Source organism: Scardinius erythrophthalmus, assembly GCF_964197995.2.
Source record: "Scardinius erythrophthalmus genome assembly, chromosome: 2".
Lineage (NCBI taxonomy): Eukaryota > Metazoa > Chordata > Actinopteri > Cypriniformes > Leuciscidae > Scardinius > Scardinius erythrophthalmus.
This window is the reverse complement of record NC_138222.1, coordinates 13494772-13519301: the sequence shown is the minus strand read 5'-3', so window position 1 is coordinate 13519301 and position 24530 is coordinate 13494772. Positions and strand designations below refer to the sequence as shown.

The window sequence follows — 24530 nt, the reverse complement described above, 5'->3', positions numbered from 1 at the left end:
TGGTCGTAATCAGTCTTTCACTGACCAATCAGCGTTCATTAGCAGAATGCTAGCGTGTTATGGGCAACAACAACTCAGCCTGTAAGAAATCAAAAGGACTTAAGCACTCGTTCATTCAACTTTCGACCTATAACCCATGTTGAACTTGCAAAACCTACAATCAAATCTGACATTTCTCAACGGCAATCGGGTGAAAGAGACACATTTAGCCATCTAGCCCCATAGACTCCCATTCATTCTGCACTCATGGACGATCGCCCCCAGTGGAACTCTGGTGGAACTACAACCAAAACTCGGTACAATAGGACTTCATAGGGAGTGGGTAGGCTCTCCGTAGACGGACTCTGGTAGAACGGCGTGTACAGTTCTACACATGCGCAGCAGATCGGCGTGTACACTTCTACACACGCAATTATACCAAAAATTTTAAAGTAGCAGTATTGGCGTACTTCTGGAAAAAGAGGTATTGGTGAATGCCTAGTAAAAAAAGAGGTCAAAATGAACATTTCTAATGATGTATAGTATATCAATATAAAAAACAACAATTAATGCTTTAAAAGATCATTAATTCATGATACCTAATTTAAAATGTAATATGGGCTACACGAGTAAATGGTAACACGCCCAACCTTGTTGTAAAGCGTTAGGAATCACACAATATAAATCCCATACACCCCAAAATCATACAATTTTGCCCCACCACATTTGAAGATGTGGTGCCACCCTTGTTTTATGGATTAATTATTCATAAATCATTGATTCTCCTAACTAGGCATACTTCTTTTTTGTTTTCTTTAAAATGTTCCTTTCTAAAAAAAAATCCTACTTCCAGGTTTGTGGAATTGCACAGACCAGCCAATAGTCATGTGCCTATCACTGAAAACTGAGACCCACACAGCATTTGATCACTGGATTTTAGGGGTGTAGGCGATACCCTTATGTCACGATTCGATATATCGCAATACTGAACTCACAATACGATATTATTGTGATACTCCACGACATATGATAAAAGATTAACAAAAAATGGACTGTTGATTAAAATGCAAAATTGTATATTACATTGTGGGTGTAAATGAATAGGCTTGGACTTGGTGCTGGTAACCCAATGCACAGGACAATGGTGACACCAGAATAAAATTATTCATGATTCTGAAGCTGAAAATATAGAATTATTTTAGACGAATATGCTTGCACTCTGTCACTCACTAGATATATTTAAAATAATGTAGGCCACTTTTTACTGGTATCATAATACATTTGGCATTATCAGGACCCACAAATATTCCCCCATTTCATTATTATACATTATATTTAACATTTTATATGTATGTATATATATATATATATATATATATATATATATATATATATATATATATATATATATATATATATGGTAGTTTAATGTAGTACTGACACTAAAACTATAGTTTTGGGTGAACTATACACAATAAATATTGTCACTATCGACGAAACACATTGTTGCCTTTTTGTATTGCGATAGATTGTGACACGATATTTTGTTGCACCCCTACTGGATTTACAAAAATAATTTTGAAAAAAAAAAATTTTCTCAACAGTGCAACACTGCAAGTCTAATCAACTTCTGACAAATGCAATTATTATTTGAAAACACTAAATAATAGACACACAGTAGACACACAGTCATTTAATGACATATTACTTTGGAAGGCTTTTGTCTTTCAATCACATTACAGTTTTGCACAATTTTTTGTTCACACTTGATGTGATCAAACCAACTTTACAAAATATGAGTCAGTTCACATTAGTGCACTGAATGTTGATATGAACAATGGAAGTAAAACATATGAGAGGCAGAGTGCTGTGTAAGAGGTGGTGGACAAGGAGGAAGAGGATGAGGACAAGAAAGAGCAAGGCGTGGAGAGTGTTGTCTGGATCCTGCACACCAGAGGGTTTTTCCCTTTGCTTGGCAGGGGACATCATTCCCTGTGATGTGGATGAAATCCTCAGGCCGGAGCCAGCATGAAGACTGAGGCAGAATAAATCTCTCATTGACCTTGATTTTGCAGTTGCACTACTCTTTATGAGTGTATGTGCTTTTCTTTTAGAGCTTTCTTTGACCTTTTGGGCTGTTGCAGTTTGACTACTGCATTTTTGCAGTATGCAAGTGCTGAATATACAGAAATTCAAAACTATACAATATTCAGTACAATACTATATCTGCAGTGCATGCAGTATACAATAAACTGCCCCTTACCAAGTTATGATTGCTACTTTTTTACGTTACTGCAAAATTAGCTTACTGTACATTTTCTTCTGTAACCTCATGCTCTGGATGGCTCTGGTTCTCCATTTTTTGATGTAGTGTCTAGTGTCTAATGAATGCCCTGTGTTTATATGATGACTGATATGTGTATGACCTGAAAGCTTTGTTTGATTTTGAGAACAGATGAAATGGTTTTGAAGCGATTGTTTGATTTTGCCTGAAGACTCAGAGGTTTTGTGAATGTAGTTTGAAGATTTGGTTTTGTGTTTAATGTTGTGAGAAAATGTCTGTAGAAATGTGTCTTAGCAAAAAAATTTTCATTTCATATTTACAAGCGATGCAGGGATTTCCCAACTTTTTTGACAGCTAAACCTCTTTGACCTAACATATTTACTTGAAGTACATTAACCTCTGAGATTGTTTTGTTAATAAGTTAGTTAAATAATACAATTAAGTCAATAATAACTAATAATAATAAAATGAAGTTCATGACAGGTGCATGGTAATTTTTAAAAGAGTGCACAAGCCTAGAGATATCAGTATCATCCGTACAGCCAACACTATTGTCAGAGCTGCTCCTGTACCTGTCCAGGCAAATATCAGCACCCCTTTAGCCTCTATCCCTGGGTTCTGTGCTCTCGATACAACTGCTATACCAATATGAGCTCTCAATAAAACTACCAAATATTATAGTGAGAGTGCTTGCTACGTGAAGATAGCATTTCCAATACAATAATTAGTACATGTATCTCATTAGTTGCCTGCAAGGTCAGTTCTACTGACCAGAAGTTTGATTATGCAATAAAAACACAGACCCAAAAGCAGAAAATACTGTAATGACACAAGTGAAATGTAAATGTGTTTTGCCAAATTCCACATGATAAATTAAGGCAGCAGGTAAAATAAATGCCGCTGGTCCAACTGCCCCCTGCCGGCAAACTACTGTTACTGCAGCTGCTAACTACAGCATCTCCTTAAAGCAGATATTGAAACTCACTAATGCACGCAATCACCACAAATGCAGTAAGGTTACTGAATATGAGCATTGCCCCAAAAGACAGACACAGCTTCCAATATAGTTTTCATTCAAGCCAGATATTGTGACTTATTGTGTGAGAAGAAACACATGAATTGTGGTCCGGCAGAAGTGATCAGTGCGAACACAGCAGCAATAGCACAAACACACCTAAGATATAAAACATTTTGTACAATTAGTACAAATTATTAGTAGTATAATTCCAATAATTAGTACTTTTAGTTTGTTTCTCTCAGTTACCTGGGGCCTATTCCGTGAAGCTGGTTTAGGTGGCTAGCCAGGTATGTTTCAGTTTAGTTTGGGCCAACTCTGGGTTTTAGCCACCATGAAAGTGGTTTGGCTTTTAGCAGAGTGATAATCGCCATAGCTTACGCTCCACGGCTAACCTGCTCCAGGACAGGTTATGTTCCAGGTATGAGATTGCAAATCGAAATTGGACCAATCAGCTGTGAGCAAAGTGACAATGTCTCATGCAATAAAGTCCCTCCCCATGTTTCTACTACAAATTAAAGGTCACAACATAGCAAGTTATTTTTAAAGACAAAATTGTCTGGCTTTTAGCAATGCTTATTTATAACAATAGTTTTGTATGATTTAGTTATTATTTATTTCATCATTATAGCCTACCCTTAATCCATTACACATGCAATTTTAGTTTATCAATTATTATTAAGTACTTAGATTAAATAAATATTCATACATAAAGGTAAAATAAAAAAGCATTAGAATCAATAGATTAAGTTATAAAAATTACTGCATGTGAGCTTAAATGCTCATTTCTCTCTAATATCAACTGTATAAACTAACTTTTACTTGCACTGATATGCAGTAGCAAGATTTTTTATTTTAGTTGTCCTTTTTCAAAGACAGATCTTTTCTTCTTGCTGTGTAAATTTGTTTAAATTCTTAATATTTTTCAATCTCGTAATATTCTGCAGAAGAGAGAAGTGAATCGCGCTGCTTCTCTTGCGAGAAGTGAATTGAAGTTTCACTATTCCACAGCATGATTGGCAGTTACCGGTAACTACTGATGTCACACCTAAACTCCGAAACTCAGGATCAAAGCCTGAGTTGACAGAGAAAGTTGATGATCAGTGTCATGGTACTAACAAAGCCAGATTCGATTAGTTTGGTTTTGTCAACTCGAAACTAATCCTGTTACCCTGAGTTTGTTTAGATACCATCAAGGTACAGCCCCTGTTTTCCTTTGTTCCAGTTTCCTGCTCTTCGTTACAACGGTTTTTGATTAATAAGTTGTCACCTGTTCGTCATTGAGTTCATTCACCCTGCGTATTTAAGTCCCTCATTTCATTTAGCCTAGTTCGTGGTCTGGTATTGTTAATGTGTTTGTGGCACACATACTGTTATGAAGCCTTTCTACTTGTGGATGACTTGAGTTTGTTTTATAAATCAATATTTTCTTTATTTGAACCTGTTTGAACTCTTTCATAATCATCTGGGTGAAACCATGACACATTACTGTTTTGGTGTTTTCAGTTCTGATGAGATGGCGATTACCAAACCCCACCAAGTTAGACTCAATCTTTCATTTTCACTTTCTCGTAAAGTGAAAAACTCCTTGCTCAGGTTTACTGCTCCTATAATGGTGAGAGGTTTAGCAGGTCTCAGTGACTACGTTTACATGCAGCCAATAACCCGTTCAAAACCGGGATATTAGCAATAACCCGGTCGCGCACGGCCATGTAAACACCGGCAAAAACCCGAATATGCTCATATCCCGGTTTTTAAAAACCCGGATATGATACCTGGGGTTCCCCTTTTCTAACCCGAATATTTGGTCATGTAAATGCGTATCGGCATATCCCCATCAAAAGGAACATTGATTTGTGTTCTGCGCATGTTCTATTCGCAAGGAATCTTGGTCTTTTGAGTAGAGACGGCGCAAAAACCCGCGTGCAGTATACCGGAAGTAAACATGGCGAGACGCAACACAGCACCACACTTTTGGAGCGAGGAGGAAAGCGCAAACAAAGGCGATCGCTATCTGCCCCGAACTATTCATTATCCGCGTGCTGCTGCTGTTGTTGTTGTCTTTGGATACAGGAAGAAGAATCGGAAATGACGCATATTGCGTCTTGTCCGTATGTCCAGACGCTAACTGTGCGTCGCCGTTTACATCGGGATATTGCCAATTGATTACAAATTCCATGTATACAGGAGTAACTCTCTCTACTCACGCATGTAAACGGGTTATTCCGAATGTTTCAGAAACCCAAATAGTGACCTAACCCGACCATAACCCGGATATTGACAGCTTGTTAACGTAGTGTTAAAGATCGTTACCAGAAATCCAGGAAGTCAATCAGTCTCCAACTTCATTCCAACAGCTACTGTTAATACTAAACTGTTAATACTAACTGCTGTGTGTAGCAGCTCAAAAGAGACCTCGAGCAGACAATAAATTCTGTCCTATTGCTTTAGCCAGTTGAACAGTAGACAATAGCCTGAAAGAACATCTTGATTCCATGCAAAAAAGGAAGGCAAAGATTGACCCTAAAAGAGAAACAGTTCCAAATGCAAAATTGTCAATGTCATTTTATTTTCTTGCACAATTAATGTGTTTGAGATGACAACAGCAGTTATTTTGTACTTGAACGGCTAGTATCAGTACTGCATTTAGTGTGGTTTTGTTGTCAAGTCACAAGTCTTTGAATGACATACACCTCAAGAGTTTGGTAAACTAAAGAGGATTTCTATCAGTATTTCCATCATTTCTGCATGTCTTTAGAAGAGAGAGTGGAGAAAAAATTTATAATTTAAGGTACTTTATCCAAGGTAGTCCAAGCTGCGAGGATGGAATCTGTGTTTGTGTAGAGTACATTATGGGAGTAACACTTCTGTTAGCGAATTAACTATGCAGAAGATCTATCTTTGGCAGTTGTGCGTATCTTAATGATAAAAACATTGGAAGAGCAATATGTATTTGTTCTGGCTCTGATGCCAATGATGAGGGATGTGTACAGTGGGTGGCCCGGTGCCTAGAGCCACTGCCCTCATCAGCTGAGGTGCCCTCCTTGGCCAGACGATTCACCCCTCCCCCCATCTTCCCACCCTTTTTTGGTCCTCTCAATCATTACAGGACTTAAAAATACCAGCAGATTGCATTCTTCCACTTTGGATTTAATTTAGGTAATGTATATACAGTAAATTATAATTTAAATCAGTACAGTATTATTTCTATCCAAGTACCTAAATGATTTTAATCAAAGTCAGTGGTGCGGTAAGTTGTGCTACTCACACCTTAATGTGACTCTGCATGTAAAGTTAAGGTATGAGGGTTTCATTTTATTTTTATATCAATGTGGTGACCATTTATCCCCAAGGACATGCTTTATTAAAATGCACCAAAATTATTAAAAATAGCAGGAATTGTAATGGGAAACACATAATATGGCAAGCAAAACATGTTTTTTTTTTTTGTATTTTATTGATTCTTCTCTACTGTTTTTTTTTTTTTTTTTCTCAATCCACAATTTCATATTAGTCACTACTATGTTAGATCAGCTTCCTCTGCCACCAACAGCAGTCGGCTACTAAAAAAAGGATCAAACCCAGACCTTCTCTCCACTTCTCCTATTTCACTGGATGATATTTATGAATTCACACACTTCTGGTGGAACAACAAACAAAAGTGCATGTTGAATTTAGTGAATTTTTGAGCAGCACATCACTGTTTGGGAATACTTTTATGCTTATTTCACAGTGTCAGTATATCTCACAAAAGATTAATTTTTAAGACATTAATGCACATGGTCACACACACATAAACACACAAAACAAAACTATTGCCCTGATCCCTATACACAGTTAGGCCATCCTAAAAGAGCCACATCATCGCTGGCTGCGCAGGGAGCGATGGAGAGCAGGTTTGACGGTTTGATCTCTTGTTAGAAACACAACATCTCTATTTTTATCTGTACAACATTCAAGAGACACATTTTGTTCATGTTTTTTGTTTGTTTCCTTAGTTTTTTCTTCCATAAAACAAAAAAGAACAATGATAATAATAATAATTATGAAGAGCTTGATTTCTTCTCATCGGCATCAAAGTAACACCATAGAAATTAAAGTAACTTCTTGAAAGGCCTCGGAGCTAGATAGTACGCAAGCTTTCAGTGGTGCATACGTTAATGGGAAAGGAGGAAAGCAGGAGATGCAACAGCACGCATGAATGACAGAATGACACTCATTGAAATGGAAATGACCCCCACATCTGACATCTCAACAAAACAGAGGATCAGATATGTAGAAGTACAGAACACAGTTTGCCAAAGAATACAAAGTGAAACAGTAGGGGCTAAGTGCTTTTGGTGAGCTTACAAAATACTTGAGGAAGTGCTCAGGACAGAAGGCACAGTGGCTTGACTGTTATCTCAAAGGAAAACCACATCAGGGGTTACCGAACACATAAGATACTCTACACACAAAACAAGGACACAATAATGACGTTTTAAGGCCAGCCTCTGTCAATCACTGGACAAAAGTACCTCCTACTTAGTGTCTAATGATAACAATGAGAGATGACCTGATTTCACAGAGTTGGATGAGGAAAGTAGAGCATCGTTTGTATGATGTGCTAATTCCACATCAAAAATGCAACACAATTACATTAAATCAAATTTGGCAAGCAGATCAGTCAGACTGACAATGCTGATACTGGGACATGTCTTGGACATGATCTCACCATCAACTTATAAATATATTTTCAATTGCTGAAGTTTCAAGATCATCAGGCAAGCTTTTACAATGATTGTGTTTTCGAACGATTGATTTGTTGATTGGTGAATATATAAACGCATTACTTAAGGGGATATGAATTGAATCTGCAGCATTATGAAAAAAAATGGTTTGGGGAAAAAAGAACAAAAGTTTGATCTGCATTTAAAGGCAAAACTAAAGCGAGTTTGGGGGAAAAACTTTGCACAGTGCTCTAAAGACATTCTGAAGCAGTCTTTCATAATTATTATAATACTTATTACTATTCTCCATATCCGTTTCCATTAACACTTCTTAAAAAGAAAACAACATATTTTTTTCCTCTTTTTGATCTCTTATCTTTACAAAAGCTACATATGTTCTACTGGGATGTCTGAATTTGTTAGTGTTTTTTTTTTTTTTTTTTTTTTGAATTAAAAAAAAAAAGTCTACTCACGGCTAAAAAAAAAAAAAAAAAAAACGGCATACTGAATGTTTTAGTAGAGACCCACTTTCCACCCTTTGCTGGATGGTTTGAATCAGAGACATTACAGGAATATGAAGGATATATTGCTGAGTCTCCATTTACTAGATTGATTTCCATTTCAAACCCTGAAATTTAATCTTTCCATAGTAACGGTGGTCTGGATTTCACCCAGAAATCCTGGTGGTATCTGTAATGTAAACACTTCCATAGGGCCCTTGTCAAACGGCCAGCTGTTCCCACATGGGGTGCTCTGGGTTCTTTCATGGTTTCATTCACAGCAGACATAGTCACACAAACTGCCACCATATTGTCACAGAACTCTATGCTCTAGCACAACTACGCATATATACTGTATATATTCAATGTAACTATATTCCTGTGTTGCTGAATCTGCTAAAAACCTTTTACATGAACAGGCACTGAGAGAAATAGCATATAGAAGAGGCAGAATCTCTGTTTCATATAATATCTGAAGACGACCCGTCAAAGCAGACTGGCAGTGTGGATATCTGGTAATATAATCTTTACTCTGTCCTGTTCTGTTAGAGGTGATTCACAAGTACCATTCAGTTATCACAGCATTCTGTTCAGAGTCTGGCAGGTGCATGGTAAGAAGTGTGCTCACTCCTTTGGTTTACAAAAGACATGCTGTCAGATTAAGTTCATGTGGAAGTAGCATGTCCGTTCAGTATTCGGTTAGCATCTCTCTCAGCATTAATACTGTATATTGTAGTGATTAAGAAGTGTTTCTTTTTCTTTCTTTTTTTTTGCTTTTTCAGCTCCACAGATTGACATTCCAAGTCCTTGTTGAGATGAGAGCAATATTCACAGGAGCAAGGAAATTGTAAATGAAATGCAACTTGGCAATTGCGTTCACTGACAAGAAGACAGGAACAAGAGAACAGTGTTCAAGAAGGCCCCGAGTCAGGCAGGCTTAGACTAGCATACAATACTGGATATCTCTGTGTGATTGAGAGTCTTTGTGTGTGTAGAGGTAATTGATCACTAACCAAGGGAGGCTAAGAAGGTATAATAAGGGGAATGCTTGATTTAAATACTTTTGCGGGTTATCTGTTAACAGATTACATAATGTCCAGTATGTTAGCATAGTGACTGGTCTGCCCTTGGTTTGAAGGATACGAGGGACCCTAGACAACTATTTCCCAAATATTTCTCCCCTGCCCCTATCTTTTCTCCAGGGCTCTCTTTAGATGTTATTTCCCCAAGACACTTTCCTCCTCCTTGGGTAGATACTCAGCCGTGAGGTCTGATGAAACAGACTGAGCCCTTCTGCTCTGATTCTCAGGTACATTTACAAAGCTGCCATTTGCTTCCAGCTCATTCTCCTCCTCATCAACCTCCTCGTCTGCCTCATCCAGGTCCTCTCTCATTTTATGTTTCTTCTCTGTGGCACCAAATCTTCCAGCAGGTCCAGGGGCAAGTTCAAAGCTGTCCTCTGTTTCCTTGTTGTCTGGGCTGACTCCATTCTCAGCTCTTGACTTTGATGAGACCCAGTCCTCAGGAGATGCTACTCCATCCTCTACACCAAGGAACTTCCACAGAGCCAGGGGATCACGGTCTGGCCTGGCCAAAGTTAGTCTTGGAGAATGATTGGTGGAACTAAAAGGGACGCCTCTCTTGCGACGAGACTTGCTGGTGTGATTGACCTGAAGGTGCATGGCCATCAGCTCAACAGAAGAGGTTCGGAAGGGACAGAACACACATTGATTGAGGATATCATTCCCTCCTTTAGAGCCACCTGATGGTTCACCTCCAGAACTACTCACTCCCCCTTCATCTTGTAAAGGGCGACGGGAGAGGTCCAGTGGTTCGAAGCCTCCTTCCTGGGATGTTGTGCCACCCTGATAGCCATTTATTGACATCATGCGGCTTGTAGTAAGGGGTTTCCGTCGAGACACTTTTGGCATTTTCGGAGGTGGTACCTCCCCAATCCAATTTGTTTCTAGACCACCGGGGAAGAGTGTACCCATCATCCCTGACAGACTGCGATAGTGACTCTCCAGGTCTCCCTCTCTTTGATGAATGGATGCAGAAGAGCCCTCCTTCTGCTCTGATGGGCCTTCACCCCATGACTGACTGTGCCTTAAAGAAAGCTCCCTCCCAAAAGAAGACTGAGATGTGGAGGGGAGTCTGCGCTTTTTTGCCCCTTCACGAGGAGATCCAGTCAGAGAGGGAAGGCTAGGTGATGGGGAGTTTGGGGAGGTTGCCATAGCGTTCCTTTGCTCACGATGATGACGTTGAAGGTGGTATTTGAGAGAGCCAGACTGGGTGCCAGCATAATCACAATGGGGGCATTTGTATGGTCTCTCACCTAAAACAAGAAGTAAATTACTCTTGTTAAGTAGACTGAAAACTAAAATGTTGTTTTAAGAACAGAAATTTGGCTAAGAATAACAATGCGTGATTAGGGAGGCCATAGCAGTTAGGTAATAAATTGCCTGTGTGAAACAACTATATGCAGTTACACACAGTGACAGATAGATGGCAGTGCTTATCACCATATGTAACATCAGGTGAATTCCCCAGTGCATTAGTTAAATTAGGACATTTCATCTTTCATCAACCATGTGAACACTGCATTTGTCTTCTTTTTTAAATTTCTTTCCTTCATTCTTTTTTTTTTTTTTTTTTTTGGTAGATTACATTTAGTAAAGAACCTGATAGACAGCAAATGGTTTCAATCACACTGAATCAGGAAAGTTACAAATGTCAATTGTTATAAGCTCCAAGTGTCATCCTTACAATATACCAATCTAAAAACCAAGATTAATTGTGATAATGTAGCTTTTGATTATCATTGTTATATAGTAGGATCACTATATAAATAATATTACTGTAGATTCATATTTAATCTAATATTTTATGTCATCTCTTTTGTTTTATAGGTTTAACAAAATATAAGTCAAAGCCCCCTGGAACACGCTTAAGTAACCCCCTGGGGTATTCCCCTGGGAGTCACAGATCTAGTAAACATGATGGCCTTACCTGTGTGTACACGAAGGTGCACTTTAAGGTGATGGGAAGACCGGAAGGCTTTACCACAGTAGGGACAATCCTTCATCCCTGTTCCCCGAACACGCTCCCTTGGAGATGAAGTGGAAGAGGATGATCCCCTCACACCGTTCTGACCTTGAGATAAGATAATGTATAATGAATAAATCAAACTGTTTCGAAATATAATCTGAGTCTAAACTGTTCCTGAAAATGATCCTGCCTAAAACACACGGAGGAAATTTTACAAAACTAATAGCAGTGAAATCTTTTTTATTAATTAAAGTTCAATCATAGCCTATGAAGGATAGTAACTGATAAGAAATATTGTCATGATAAAGTCAGCTGCTTTTGATTATGCTGGCTGATCCTTACCAGAGAGATGTGATATGACAGAATGGAAGCTCCCAGCTGACACGACTCCTGATGGGAGTTGCTTTCTCTCCTGCCTAACTTCATTGTCACTTGCTCTTTGCCCTCCTTCTACTCCACCTGTTGCTTGAGCTCCACTGACTCTGTTTATAATGTCCTCTTCCCTGGACATGCCCCCTCGGGCACTTTGGCCTTTCTGTGGTTTCTGGACATGGACACGGGCGTGAGCAACCACCTGCTGAAGGCTTCTGAACATCTTGCCGCAATCTGGACACTCCCATGGTGAACTAGATCCCTCCAGTTCCTCTCTAGAATCCAACCCACCCAGGTAGGCCCTCATCTGCTTGGCTTCCCCAGCGACTGTGCCTCGTGAGGAAGGAAACTGATGGTGTGAATGGGATCTCTGCTGCTGTTGGTTGTGCTGTGCTGCCACCAGACTGCGAGCAACCAGCTGCCACATGGCTGCCTGGTCTGTTCCGTCTGCTGACTCACTTCCCCGCCCTCCTCCTCCGTTACCCATTTCTGCAACCTGTGCCACTGCCTGAAGGCGCTCCATGCAACTTCCATTGCTGTTGTCTTTGGGTAATCCCAGATAGCCCAATATAGAGGATTTGCTTGAGCCTGCACTGGCATCTGACCTCTCTGTGCGATTTCCTGAAGCACCACCACTGGCCATACTTCGAGCAAGGAGCAAGTTAGAATACAGAGCCCCCAGCACTTGTGTGCTTGCAGGACCTTTGGATTGATCAGTTCCAGCTGGACCCAGATTGCTCAATCCAGCCTTGAGGCCTAGCTTGTTAAGATGCACCTTCATATGGTTCTTGAGAAACCAGGGTTCCTTGAAGCCTCGGCCGCAGACCTGGCACTTATGATCCAATGAGTCCTTGTGCTTCCGCATGTGCCCCTTCAAAAACCAGGACTGTGTAAAACGTTGTCCGCATGTCTCACATCGGAAAGCTGGAACAACAGACATTTGTGGGGGAGGAGTTTCTATTGGTGCTGTTATAGGGTGAGAAGGGAAAACCATTTCAGTGGGAGGATCTTCAGGTGGGTGGGTCTCCTGCAGATGGGCAGCCAGTCTTTCCTCTTGGCTTGCTGAGAAGGGACACATTGTACATTTGTAGGGGTTGTGGAGAATCCGCACATGACGTGCCAACTCTGAAGCTGTTCGGAACTTACCCTTACAAGCATGACACCGGAAGGCAGGAGCAGCTGTGGAGGGGGCATTGTCTTCCAAGTGGGCCTGGCCAAGTGGAGAGAAGGAGGTTGTGATGGGTGCTTCTTCTGTTAAAGGTGGAGTCAGGGCTGTGGTTCCTTCAAAGAGGAACTGAGGGCTGCTAGCAGTTTGAAGAGGTTCCTCTGGAACCATGTCTTCATTCATACTTTTTTGTGATGACCCAGATAATGAATTCTGGATTGCACTGTCGCTCACGTGATTCTGCTGCAGTTTGACATGTGTGGTTTGGTAGGGAGCTGAAGCCCGACGCTCCCTGTCCAAACTGTGTGCTCGAGCGTGCAGAGACAAAATACTCTGGAAGCGGAACCTCTTTCCACACACATGGCAGGGGAACCTTAGGCCAGGCCCAGAGCTGGTCCCTCCAGGAACAGCCATGCCCTCATTGTTGAAAAGCTGAAGATCCAACTCATCATTGTAGGTGGTACTTTGACCAGAGGAGATTGCCTGCTCCAGAGCCCCAAAACCAGGGAAAGGTGCTAATGGTGTGGCTGGTGGACTGCTCTCTAATGAGGGACTGCAGAGTTCCAATTCACCAGGAAACAGTGCCACAGCTGGGGTGGGTGATGGGGGTGTTGATAACTCCTCATCCTCCTCCCCATCATCTTGGAAGCAGGCTTCAGGAAGGGGACAGGGTGAGACTGGGACATAGAGTTCAGTTTGAGGACTAGAAGGTGTAGATAGAGGACTCTGGGGTAGGAATTGGGGACTGTGATCCAGGGATGGCATGGAGGGTGGAGACAGTGGGGCTTCACAGGAAAGTGCCAGCATACACTCTGGTGGGGAATCCATACTCTGAGTGAGAAAGGATGGACAATAGCAATTAGACATAAAGACAGACAGACAGACAGACAGACAGACAGACAGATAGATAGATAGATAGATAGATAGATAGATAGATAGATAGATAGATAGATAGATAGATAGATAGATAGATAGATAGATAGATGACTTACCGTAAATGTGTCTATGCCATGCTTCACTTCCTTGAATTAAAGAGGGCGTTTTCCGATGGTGGCAATTTGCCTGACCACCTCCAACAGTCCCCTGTCAAGTTCAACACAGAATAAAAAATGAGTTTATACACATTTGTTCCTGTGTACGGGTCTAAGGGCAGAGCGGGACATGGACTGTCCCAAACAGGATGGGCGCGAGATGTTTGGACTTCCCCACACACCCTTCCTGCACATACACTTATAGTAGCTGCTTAAATCAAAACAAAAAATACATACACACACCTTAAAATAAAGTCCCTATGCTACTCATACAAACACACACACACACTAACACACAGTGCACTGATCAAAGTGAACAATCTTATAAAGGCACACATGCATGCATTGCAAAAGTCTGGAGTGGACAGGCCCAGACACAAAAAAAAACAAAAAAAAAAACACCTGCTTCTTTCATAAATTAGAGAAAATTAATTTCATTGATGATTAAAGCATGACAATCTGCTAAACATCTGTGAGGGCGTCTGTATGCCTGGATATGTATCACTATGCTTGCATTCGTGTGGGTGTGTTTTTTTCAGTATTTACCTCTGTGAACAGACTGAACTGTATGTCTGTGTCTATGTCTGAGTTTGGATTTATGTACACAATCAAGTGTTTGTTTGTGTATTAATGTGTGTTTGTGTGTGAGTGTGAAAGCATGTGTATCTGTGACACAAGACTTGGACGAAACTGTGGCTTACAGAACCAGTTGACATTTTAGCTCAGCCGTGACTCACAAGGATATCACACTATATCAATCCTCTCTTTCTTTCTTTCTTTCTTTCTTTCTTTCTTTCTTTCTTTCTTTCTTTCTTTCTTTCTTTCTTTCTTTCTTTCTTTTTCTTTCTTTCTTTCTTCCATCATTATTGTGCTTCTTTTTCCTTTCTTCTATCTTTTCACTTCCATAGATTTTGATTCCACCCCTTGCACTTTTTTTCTCTCTTCACCCCCATTCCCTCCTCCCTCTATTCTTCACTGATTTTCTTTCTTTCTATCATTCTCTCATTCTCTCTCTCTGTCTCTCTGCAGCGGTGCCAGTTGGCACTGTGCCAGGGAATGCTGATATCAGCTGGTAGATTGGGGCCTGCCAACATGGCGAAGAGAAAAGAGAGGAGAGAGACAGACAGGCAAGAAAGAGAAGAATGGGGGGTGGGTGTTAGAGAAGAAAAAACATAAATGAAGAACACAAATACGTTTTGAATGAGCATATTTGATGAGTAAATCTGTCGAGAAAGGGGACAGAGTGTTCTGCTCTGCAATGGAGGATCTTGCGGTCTGTTTGGTCTGCTGGCATTATTATCATATGAATATCGTCATGGCAATTCACTGTTCCGCCTTGACAGACACGTTTGTGTCTGACCAACCCTGCCACACCAATAAAGCTTCTCTAAATTTGGATAGATGGAGAGAGTGATAAGGTGCTAGACAGAGGGGGGAGGGGAGAGAAGGCAGGAGAGCGATAAAGCAGCATGTGCAAATAATGCATGCACACACACACACATACACACACTCAATATGGCACCTAGTCACTAGATGATTCATGCATGCTAAACACCTTTGTCTGAACGGCCACATGCTACACTCTCTATACAAGCACACACAAATGCACACACATTTTGTTCCTTCCTGGGGCACATGTAGACAAATATAGGCTATATAACTACTTGCTTTGTATGTAATGGAATCAATATCTTATAAACAAAAATTAGAAGAGAAATAGACCATAGTCATGTGAAATAACTGCATGTAATGTAGCTGCAATTAAAACTGTTTTAATGCATGTTTTTTATTAGACTTTTGCTAATTAGAAATGTTGTAAGTTAGCACTGGAAGTAGCAAATGCATCCTGTTAAAAAATGACTGATGTCGAAAAAATTCAACAATTTGTTTATCTGTAAGATTTGATTGAGGTCAACTGATTCTTCCAGCATCGCTAATTGGTTTTACTGAATGTTTGCTACATAAGTACCAATACAAATGTATAAGTACCAATACAATATGGTCGCATTTCCAAGAATTATAACACGTTTACATAACACACTCTGAAAAACCTTTTAGAATGCCTGAACAAGCACTTGAGGCACTTTGATAAAACCTATTTGTCTCGCTGTGGTTCGTATTCCGTAGCCTTGAGCACCTGAAATAACGTCTCCTGCCTTTGGTGTGAGGACACACTGGGCCTCCAACAGTGTAGCCATGTAATACATCTAAAGGCTAAGAAGAGATCATTCATACTTCTGAAAGACTTTAGACTTGTGGCCTTGAAAATATAACATGAATGGCTTTATCGCAGCCTGTTATTTGATATGTTACCAGAGAGAGAGAAAGAGAGAGAGAGACAAATTGTGAGAGACTAAGAGTGAGAACTGATTGCTCAGTATGTGATGAACGTGTGTGTGTGTGTGTGTGTGTGTGTGTGTGTGTGTGTGTGCGTGTGCGCGCGCAAACTTTGAGGCATGAACTGCATTTTACCTTTCTTGTATCTCTGAGTGGGATTTCTAAGGTCAGTGTGTATATGGTTTTGTGCTGTTGCAGTCATACAACAAATCCCTACAGACAAAATGAATTTCCTGTTTCTAACCTTGGGCTGAACTTTATCTCTCTCAGTGACGCGGCTGCTCCGCACAGCGTTTTTCTTTAAGTGACTTCTGCAAAATTCTCTTTCCCTTCAACTTCCAACATTCCGCTAAGTCATCCACAACCTTCACCTGTTCTCCTTGTTTCATTATATTTAGTTTCTCTTTAAAAGCCTTGCAGAGAGCTTGAAGGTTCTGTTCAAAGATGCTGAGGAGAGGATTAGTAAGTTAAAAACATCACAATTTTGACCATTATACCCTTCGCTGAGCAAGAGACATGGATATCAGCCTTGATATTACTTTACAGTGAGGTGCTTCAGAAAACAAATCATCAGTTAATTCTTCCCTACTGTCAAATCTGAAGGCTACACCAAACTCTGCAGTTCAACCGGTCAAGTTCAATGTCAAGCTCAAGTTTAGTGAAAATTGAATAGACGTCTAAACCATAGCCCAAGAATAGACTAGTCATCAATTAGATAACAAATAAATGAAATGAGTGAAGAAATTAAACCAAACACCTTGTAATTACGGTTTACTTTGCTTACATAATGGCATATCATATACATCTCGCAAATTATCTTGGCAAAAATGACAAAAAACAAATTCAAGGTTATTTTGGCTAGAAGTGGGTTACTCATAGCCGGACTACATTGGGTCTATAGTTAACCTACTGTAGACAGTAAAATGACGGCTATTGCTTGCTGGGTTGTTAATGAACTAGTTAAAAATATGTGACGACATTACATTTGTAGTGTAAACACTAATGCACCTGGACAGCAGTGATTGAAACATTAGAAAACCCAAAAACATATTGGCTTTTTTTTTTTTACATTACATCTAAAATAATGTAGCCTATATTTGGGAGTAACAGTGTGCCAACTTCTTTTAGATTTTTTGCATTTTGTATACAATAAATAAGAGCCTGATGTGTATGTGATGTCACGCAATCAATGGCAATCTATCGGATCACCTGAGACGGATGATAATAACAGGTGTAAATCGGTCAGTACACACATCAGCAGTGTAAGCTTTGATTCAGGTGTAATCATCCCTTGGGTGATCTAAAGAATGAATAATTTTCAATCAGTAATCAGCTTGCTTTTGTTTTAGAATGAACAGCCAACCTCTAACCTCCACCAATGAAATGAGCTGTAAGGTGTCAGCTGTGTGCAACAAGTGCACAAAGGCAGTGTGCTGAGGTATAAAGTCTACCTTCAGGCATTTGAGCACAGAGAGGAACTCAAATAGGGCAGACAACGCTGGTCTATTTGACGGAATGAGCCCTTCTGAATTTGTAGTATATATAAAGTGCACCTTTTAGGGGTTGATAAGGTACAAAGTAGTCCTTACTGGCCCAGTGACAAGCTGATATACCTCTAAAGGTACAATTTTGCATATATGTTTTTTTTTCTGACATTGTAATATGACTAAATCAACCTAATTACATTTTGTTAAGTGAAAGCACTTTTTAATGGACAGATCAGGTAAAATGAGCTCTTTACCAGAACTGGATGTTTTTCTTCTTTAAAATGACAGCTTGAGTAAATCCATGTTCCAAGTTCAAAGTATGGATGTTATCACCAATTATATCAAGTTTGCGCATTGAGATGCCATTTGCCAAGCCAAAAATCTGTTGATTAATTATCAATTATCAAAGTTACTGCAACAGCTCGTCCAGGTCTGCTGTTTGTGCAGGTCATCAAGATGAGCTGGAGCAGATCTGGTTGTAAAAGTTGTTTACAGGGCCCTTCACTTCCACCAGCCCCAGTTTAGCCACATTTCTGTGCTGCTCTACCCTCTTATCCGTCAAACTGTCACGTCAGTTCAGGGGGGCTGGTCTCATTCCGTCACCCCTCATGCGAGCATGTACAGGGGCAGAGATTATAATAGCCTTTATGCCAGTGCCCCACATCTGTGACAGAATGAAATAATGTAAAAGAATGGTGCCTTTGAAATGTTCATCTTTTCATTAAGCTATTTAAAGTTTCTTTGCGGGATGTATTTGCAGGACATCAGATGACCCGTCCGTGGAGAGGAATGTACTCGCGTGATGTGCGTCAGTAACGCGCATCCATTTTCAGTCGCCTTCCTCCTCTCTCGCGGCCATCTCAATTAAAAAGCCACATTAATGAAATAAATAAATGCTCACAAACAAATGCGCACACGACACGTCCTCTCGCGAACACTGACATTCGCGCATGATTAATCCTGAGCGTAAAATCGCGATTTACAGAAGCAACAGCATCGTTTTCCCAAACTGAGGCAGAAATGTAGCTTTTTAGGACGTGATGTTGTGCACTCCATTTTCTTCCTGATTTTCTTTCAACAAAAGATAAAGGGAGGGGAAAGGACAAGCGATCAGGGTGCAGCTGAAAAGTGCCATTATGGGGTTTCATCTTGAAATCCGCTGACAATCTCGCCGCTATATCGTGACAAAACACGATCGAGGGACATGTGAAACTTTACGTTTTTAGGGCCGTTAGTAAAACTAGCACCTTTGGCTGCAGCTGCGGGTTTTGCGCTACAGTTTAAATAGCGATTACGAGCGCGCATCTGTGAGGTAACGTTAGGACATGCAGAGCGTGCCATTCTCCAACGAGTTATTCTATTAACATGCACGTACAAGGTCTCAAAGTTAGAAAGCACTAACTATTGCTGTATGTAGGCTACAAAAACAGTTTCTCCCTCAGAGCGTCCGGCCGATATGGATCATATCGAGTCATGAATCCTACGCGACTTTTTTTTACGTGGAAACTGGAGCAGAAGGAACTAACTAAAGCTTCTCATAAAGTAGCCTACAAAACTTAATGAGTTGCTACATTTTGCAGTAGCGGAGAGCTGCTTTTCCCAATGAGAAAAGTTAAACATATAGCCTACATCTTAGTTTAGGGCACTTTTCCCTCACTTGAGAAAGGCTTTGAAAATATTCAAGGGCCTTAAAAACGAAAGTTGCATTTTCATGCCCGGGTCTCGCATCTCTTTCAGGACACGCACGCACGCGCGCGCGCGCTCACATACACACACACCGGTAACATACACGGCACGAGACAAAAGTGAGGAAGTGTGTATATGTGCGAGAACACATGTGTCCTAACAGAGGCACACGAGACGCCAATCAATTATGTCCTGCTGTATATGTGGAAGAAACCCGAGATGTAAACGCGACGACTATTCCGTATCAATGGATTTGCATTACCCGGATCAGCCCCCCAAAAAAGTCGTCGTCGGATATTTGTTGTTTGTGAAGGCGACAACATTCGCTCTCTCTACGTCTAAAACTGTATACAAACAAACACATTCATACCCGCGACCAATGTGTATCAGTAAAACCGTTCAAAAAGAGCAGATTAGGTCAATTATTTGAAATGAATCAGATATATTGTGATGAAAGTAAGGCTGAATGTACTTACGGGAGAGGCGGCGAGGAGATTAATGACAACACACGTCATGATTACGTTTCACTTGAATTAAATACATTACGAGTTAGGGAAAAAAATGGAAATCGGGGGTAGTTGTATACAAGCATACGCCGATACCCCCCTCCCTTCTGCCCTTTCTATCTTCTCCTCCTCCCTCTTTCCTCACACGTCTCTCTCCCTCTCTCTCTTCTCAAAGATCCATTTATTGTGCAGTCGTGAGTGAGTGAATGAGAGAGAGGCGGAGGCTGTAGGTTGCAAATGTAATTATAATCTCGCAGGCACCATTTTAAAACGATCTATAGATTTGTGGGATAGACTGATACACTGCGCGCTTACAAATCACGTACAAGTTCCTCGCGTCTGCTTGTAGTGCTCAGATTTACGCGCAAACGTATTTTAGAAGTATGAAGAGCATGACCGTTTCGTCCCAAAATTGTTGTCCATCAGAAAGTGCTACTGTAGTTGTGTTGCCAGACAGTTGTGATTGTGTCGCGCGCTGGAAGATAAACTCAGGCTCCACGTGGGAGCTGCGCAGGTGCGCGCGCGCGGGTCACTATCTACTATTCCACTTCTACTGACTGTTAACGTAAAACAATACAATACCTACACACACACACACACACACACACACACACACACACACACACACACACACACACACACACACACACACACACACAGCCTAAATGTAATATGTGTGTGTTTATCCTCTATTGACCTGATATAAGCAAACAAATATATAACCACCTACTGTTATTTTCAAGGCCTTGAAAACCTCTGTATATCAGATTCATCCCAATTTTTCCTTTGCAATAAATAAATAAATAGCCTACATAAATAAATAGGTTACTAATGCATTCGGAGCATTTTCTGTTAAACAAGAAATAACAACATCAATAATATTAATAATACATCTCTCTCTCTCTCTCTCTATCTATCTACCTATATCTATATCTATCTATCTATATATATATATAATGTCAATATTTGTTTATTATTTTGACCTACGATAAACAAACAAATAAATAACTGTCTAGCCTACTGTTATTTTTGTTTTAGGCCTATTTTAGGCCTCAGACGGAAGAAAACCTTTGTATGTGAGATTCAGTATCATTTCTGCTATTGGATGCCTGCAGGTGTTTTTGTCTGGATCGGAGGCCTTGTTTTGTGGGGTTTGTATAGTGAGGATGGTTTTGGAGAGGGGACTTGGTATTAACTCACGAACACCTCCGACTGTCAGCACATGCGAGTGTATCTGTGTCTCGTCAGTAAGCGAGTGAATGTGTGTATTTGTGTATTGTATATTGTGTCTGATACAGTCACATCATCACCCGCCCCCAATGCTTTGATTGTCTTGTACGCCGCAGCTCATATGCACCAATTAATATGCAGAGAGTGAGTGAGACGGAGACAAAAAAAAAATAGAAAGGAAGAAAAAAACATGCAGAGGTGGGGGGGGGGATGCCATGGAGAACAGGAAGGAGTGAAAGAAGGGCAATGAAATGACAGATGAAGAGGAAAAGAGAGACACATGAGGTGGTCTGAGGGGGAGATGAAATCTGATAGATTTTAGAGAGAAGGAAAGAAAGGAAGAAAGAAAGAGGGATGGAAGAAGAGAGCAGGGGACCGATGGAGAATCAATACGTACATATTTAGTCAGAGATAGAGGGATCGATTGGGTGAGGATAGAGAGAGAGAGGGAGAGAGAGAGAATGAGAGTAGAGGGGTTAAAGGGGTGGAGTGATGTGGCATTGGCTGCTGTCTCTTTGTCGCAGTGTCAGGGTATTGATACTGTAATATCGCCATGACAATAGCACCGTGGCGACGGCCATGACGACGCCTGGCAGCACAATGCAGCAGCAGTACTGAGGGCAGTGAGGCATTACAGGCCAGAGAGAAACAGAGAGACAGACGGGGGGAGGTTGGCAGGTGCATGTCTGCTGCTCTCATGAATGTATATGTAACCATTATAGAAGCCCAAAATCTGCAAGTGTCTTTGGGTCGATCTGCTGGACTGTGGAGTAAAAAAAAAAAAAAAGATTTATTTCATCACTGTAGGCCAAAATTCTACTATATATATAGTAGGCTATATACACTATCTAAAAGTCTGAACTTGGGGGGGGAAATAGGATGTTTAAAAAAGGGCAACATTGTGAAAGTGAATAAAAGCATTTAAGGTTCTGCTGGTATGTGAAGCTCAAGATGCTCTTGGGAACGTCAACTCACGCTGAAGAACATGATCATCAGGGTTTGCACAAACTCTAGGAGTTCATGTCAGCTGTCATTAATGCAGTTTAAAATTTTTACTTAAATTGTTCTGCTGATAATATGTGTTAATCGATAAAAATGTAATCAATTTCATAACATTTGAATTACTTGCAGTTGATCCCATATCAGTATCTGAAAAAAGTAAAGATTAATACTAGTGTAGCATACAGTAAAACATTCAAAAGAAATGACAACGAGAATTGACCCTTTTCACAGACTGTGATTATGTGTTTCCACATAATGCCATAAATGTAATGTACATTTATAACACTATATTTAACCCATTTACCCTGGCATCATATGGCAAAAAAAAGTGTTTCTATTGGAAGCCCATTTCCACCACATAAGGAAATAAATGCTCATATAAAATCATAATTATGACATAAAAAGTTAATAATTATGATAAAAATTTTAATTGAAGATAAAATAGTAAAATAATAAAATAATTAATGAGATGACAAAAAAAGTCAGATTTTTTCTCATAATTTTGACAGTCATAATTGTCACTTCTTATGTCATTATTCTCATTATTATGACAGTCTCACAACTTTGACTTTTTATTTCATAATTCTGACCTTATGTCAGATTATATATTATTATGTCATTATATTATGTCATATCATTTATGTAAATTATAACATCTCATAATTTTGACTGTCATAATTATAACTTTATTTCAACTGTGCCATGATTTTTACCTTTTCTCAATTATGACTTAGTATTTCAAAATTTTACTCTTAATTGTAAACTCTCATATTGTATCTCATATACAGTACCAGTCAAAATTTTGGAAACATTACTATTTTTAATGTTTTTGAAAGAAGTCTCTTATGCTCATCAAGCCTGCAGTTAAAAAAAACAAACAAACAAAAAAAACAGTAATATTATGAAATATTATTACAATTTAAAATAATGGTTCTCTTTATAAAATATATTTTAAAATGTAATTTATTTTTGTGATGCAAAGCTGAATTTTCATCAGCAAGTACTCCAGTCTTTGGTGTCTTATGATCCTTCAGAAATCATTCTATGATGATTTGATACTCAGTTATTATCAATGATGGAAACAGTTGTGCTGTTTAATATATTTTTTTGGAATACTTTTTTCAGGATTCATTGATGAGTAAAACGTTAATAGCATTTATTCATAAAAACAGCATTTATTCAAAATAAAAACATTTCTAACAATATAAATCGTTACCATCACCTTTTATCAATTTAACGCATCCTTGTTGAATTAAAGTACTAATTTCTTAAAAAAAAAATAGTTATTGTTCCCAAACTTTTGAACGGTAGTGTATATTGTTACAAAAGATTTCTATTCTAAATAAATACAGTTATTTTTAACTTTTTATTCATCAAATAATCCTGAAAAAAGTATCTCAGGTTATAAAAAAAAATTAAGCAGCACAACTGTTTCCAACATTGATCATAAATCATCATATTAGAATGATTTCTGAAGGATCATAAGACACCAAAGACTGGAGTACTTGCTGATGAAAATTCAGCTTTGCATCACAAAAATAAATTACATTTTAAAGTATATTAAAAAAGAGAACCATTATTTTAAATTGTAATAATATTTCATAATATTACTGTTTTTTTTTTGTTTTTGTTTTTACTGCAGGCTTGATGAGCATAAGAGACTTCTTTCAAAAACATTAAAAATAGTAATGTTTCCAAACTTTTGACTGGTACTGTATATATATATAAAGAAAACAGCTATTTAAGTTGTACTAATATTTCACAATATTATTGTATTTTATTATTAAATAAATGTAGCTTTGCTGAGCGTAAGCTTTTTGCCACCACAGAATAATAATAATAATAAAAAAATAGCCTTTTTATCTAACAATTCTGACTTTTTTAGTTTACACTTTTACATTTCACAATTCTGACTTTTTAAACTTTTACATTTAGCCATTCTGACTTTTTTTCTTGGAATTCTGAGTTTATATCTCACAATCATTTTTTTTTCTTCCATTAAATAAAAAAAGAAGGTAACTGTGACTTTTTATCTCACAATTCTGACTTTTCAGAATTGGAAATGAATATCTTGCAATTCTGAGTATATATCTTGTTTTTCTGATAAAAAAAAATATATATATCTTTTTTTTTTTTCAGAATTGTGAGATAAAAAGTTACAATTACCCTTTTTAATTGT

The 24530-nt window shown here is 39.2% G+C and overlaps 1 protein-coding gene across 1 annotated transcript; it reads right to left on the bottom strand.

The window, feature by feature from the left end:
- Positions 1 to 6775: 6775 nt before the first annotated feature.
- On the bottom strand, positions 6776 to 20338 carry znf219 (zinc finger protein 219). Its single transcript, XM_081357638.1, has 5 exons — positions 20090 to 20338; positions 14065 to 14155; positions 11878 to 13903; positions 11497 to 11640; positions 6776 to 10822 (listed from the first exon to the last, which is right to left on the bottom strand). The coding sequence occupies exons 3-5, from the start codon at positions 13898 to 13900 to the stop codon at positions 9705 to 9707; spliced, it is 3285 nt and encodes a 1094-aa protein (XP_081213764.1). The 5' UTR covers positions 13901 to 13903; positions 14065 to 14155; positions 20090 to 20338; the 3' UTR covers positions 6776 to 9704.
- Between the last annotated feature and the right edge of the window lie 4192 nt (positions 20339 to 24530).

Coding starts and splice junctions, on each gene's coding strand:
- znf219 (XM_081357638.1), bottom strand. CDS start 13,900: ATGGATTCCCCACCAGAGTGTATGCTGGCACTTTCCTGTGAAGCCCCA. Junction 11,641..11,877: donor TGTCATATCACATCTCTCTG/GTAAGGATCAGC, acceptor TCTTATCTCAAG/GTCAGAACGGTGTGAGGGGA. Junction 10,823..11,496: donor GCACCTTCGTGTACACACAG/GTAAGGCCATCA, acceptor TTCTTGTTTTAG/GTGAGAGACCATACAAATGC.